At 54.1% G+C, this 3,053-nt stretch overlaps 1 protein-coding gene across 1 annotated transcript in view; it reads left to right on the forward strand.

Annotated features, from left to right (window-relative positions):
* Arhgef18 (Rho/Rac guanine nucleotide exchange factor 18) overlaps nt 1–3,053 on the forward strand; it is a 61,433-nt gene that overhangs the window by 55,865 nt on the left and 2,515 nt on the right. Inside the window, exons 12-16 of the mRNA XM_029532065.1 lie at nt 1,104–1,283; nt 1,620–1,753; nt 2,295–2,351; nt 2,444–2,491; nt 2,599–3,052. Coding sequence (XP_029387925.1) covers nt 1,104–1,283; nt 1,620–1,753; nt 2,295–2,351; nt 2,444–2,491; nt 2,599–3,052 — 873 coding nt within the window. The remainder of the gene's footprint in view (nt 1–1,103; nt 1,284–1,619; nt 1,754–2,294; nt 2,352–2,443; nt 2,492–2,598; nt 3,053) is intronic.

A 3,053-nucleotide genomic window follows, 5' to 3' on the forward strand; every position in this document is an offset into this window, starting at 1 on the left:
TTGCAGGCTTGCAGGCTTAACGGCTGTGGTATAAACCATGGGGTATATATTACTTGCCATCTTCACACAGTTCTAGCTTGACCATGCAGAGACACCTCTGCCAGCCTCAGAATTAGGCCTGGTAAGAGGAGCCTTTATTGCTACAGGAGCACCTAGCAGTACCAGTGCAGCCACCAGGGACCCATGATATCGAGCAGGGTGGGAAGCCAGTACTTAATGGCTCTCTTCCATCAGCAAGTCAGACCACTCAGCCCTTTGCCTGCACAGATTAGCAAAGACCCAGTGGGTGTCTCGCGCTCTCCAGCAACACCTGCCATGCCCTTTCACCTCTGTCTCCTGAGGCTATTGTTCTTGGCCTCCAATAACACTGACAAATCTAGTACTTGGGCTGGGAATATTCTCCCTGCTTCTTCGCCTGGCTAGAGACTTTGAAATAGTAGTAGGCCATTGAAGGGTATATAGACCACTCTTACCCTCTTATGTGGCTCTTCATTTAACATGTGTCTGTTACTAGACCTAGGTAAGGACTGGTACATCACATCCCTAGTCCCAGATAGGGAACTGATGACAGACCCAAGTAACAGTAACACCAGTCCAACATGGTGAATCAGTAAGTTTGTTCAGGTCACCTACAGGAAGGAGCAGGGATGAGTGGTTGCTTACAGTTTAAAGGCAGCTGCATCACTGAAAGCTACCCCAGCCTAATGAAAGCTGGGACCTCGAAATTCTCTTCAAGACTTGCAGGTAAAGTTGGCTGGACAGACTGAAGAGTCTCTTCTCCCCAGTAGTCTTCTGTATATAACCTTTAGTANGTTTCAGGAACTTCCTGAGATTTGTACATTCCTGAGTCTTAACAAGCTTCCCTTCAGAACTTCCTGAATCTTAAGGAGCCTGTCTCCAAGATGGANTGTTTCAAACCCAATGGCTGCCTGATTGCCTTGGCCTCGCCCTTAGGTGCTGAGGATAATGGCTCAGGATGGGGCTCTGTTGTTAGAGTGCTTGCCTAAGCTGAGGTAGTGGTGTATACCCTTCATCTTAGCACTCACTGCCACACTTGCTCCGTGCTCAGGTCTGGGCTGCCCCACTACCCGTAGTATAACCTCATCACCTGCTGACTCATGTCCCCCACCTCTCCCTCACAGTCGAGGGCATCCAGAGCTTGATCTGCCAGCGGCACCTGGGCAGCACCAGTAGCCAAGTGGAGGAGGGAGGTGTCTCTGCAGGCCTGCCTCGGCGGGCTGAGACCTTCGGGGGCTATGACAGTGTGGGAAGCCCTAGCAAGGGTAAGTGTGTCACTTTCCTCNGAGGCTGTGCCTTGGGAAGCCCATGTGCAGCAGATCCAGTGTTCTGTACGGTGTAATTTCTTGAAATTTTACTTGTGAGCCTTAGCCTTTAACGGCCGAGTTCTCCCTCCAGACTTGGGGGTGTAATTCCTGACTGAGAACATTCCTCCNCCTTCTGGGTATTGTGGGCTCTGTATACTACAAAGCCAGGACTCTGTAGCAGGCCTCCAGGAATACCCTAGCCTGCATTCATTACATGGGCTAGGCTCAGAGGAGGGGGATCCCAAGCCTTGTGGGATTCATAGCATCCTCTTGTGTTCTGCTTGGGGTCTCCAGGTGGCAGCTTTAAAAGGAAGGTGTCCAACAGTGACCTCAGGCCCCAAGACTGGCAGGGACCTGCTAGCAGCCCAGANTCCAGGCCCTGTGACAACAGCGCCCCCAGTGGCTGCTGCGAGGAATCGCCACAGGCTGTAAGTGGCTACTGGTCATTTTGATTGCATGGATAGACAGTTTACCTTGACAAAACTCCTGTAGACTCCTGGGAGTGGCTTGGGAAGGAGGCAGAGAGGAGGACAGGCATAACATAGTTGCCTCAACTTCATCAGGCCCCAAAAGCCCCACTTGGTTCCACAAGCTATCCAGAGTGTGTGGTGACATCTGCCAGTGCTCCTGCCTGGCCCTTCCCTCCACCTTTGACACGGCACATCCATCATTGCTGAGGTTTCCAGAGGCTAATCAGGCTACCTGCCCTGGCTGTCTGGAACTTGAACTGGATGTGTGTGTGTTATATTGCATGAGTAGCCACACAAGCTTCACTTCCAAGCCCACCCTACTGTATAGCATCAGCCACCCACCCATCTCCCAGGCATCCCAAAACCTTCGTTTTCCAGACTTTCAGATAGGCATACATCAGATGGCCACAGTCACGGTCTAGTACTGAGTTCTGTCTCCTCCCATAGTGTGCTGTGGTGGTTTAGACCCCATTGGATACTGTCATTCTTGTCTTAATAGGTGGAGATGCCTAGCACAGAGAGCAGCTCCTGTCTGCCCACTGTCCTGGAATTAGAGGTACCGCCCCTGGTNCATCTCCCATAGGGACGGCATGCCCACGTGCCCTATATACCATCATCAGGTAGACCAATTTGGCTTTTTCTCTGCAGCTGGTCCACCGGGTCCAGACACTGTCGCAGTTGCTTCTTAGTCTCCAGGTACCTGCATCATCAGGGAGGGACTGGCTGCTCCTGCCCTTCGCTGGTTGGCTAGGTCTAACCAAGGGCGTGACTCTCATCAGACCCACCCCTGTCCCTGTCCCCAGGCAGTCATCGCTCAACAGGATAGCTATGTGGAGATGCAAAGAATGGCCATCCAGGAGCGTGAGAAGCAGTTCCGGCTGCAATCAACACGTGGGAACCTGCTGCTGGAGCAAGAGCGGCAACGCAACTTTGAGAAGCAGCGTGAGGAGCGCGCCGGGGTGGAGAAGCTGCAAAGCCAGCTGCGCCAGGAGCAGCAGCGATGGGAGCGGGAGCGGGCACGCCAGCAGCAGGAACTGGAGCTGGCCGGTGCGCGACTGCAGGAGCGGGAGGGCGAGGCGCGCCAGCTGCGCCANCGGCTGGACCAGGAGCGCACCGAGCTGGAGCGACAGCGCCAAGCCTACCAGCATGACCTGGAGCGTCTGCGCGAGGCACAGCGAGCAGTGGACCGTGAACGTGAGCGCCTGGAGCTGCTGCGCAGGTTCAAGAAACAGAACACTGTACCGGGGGCACTGCCCCC

This window comes from Mus pahari, chromosome 19 (genome assembly GCF_900095145.1).
Source record: "Mus pahari chromosome 19, PAHARI_EIJ_v1.1, whole genome shotgun sequence".
Lineage (NCBI taxonomy): Eukaryota > Metazoa > Chordata > Mammalia > Rodentia > Muridae > Mus > Mus pahari.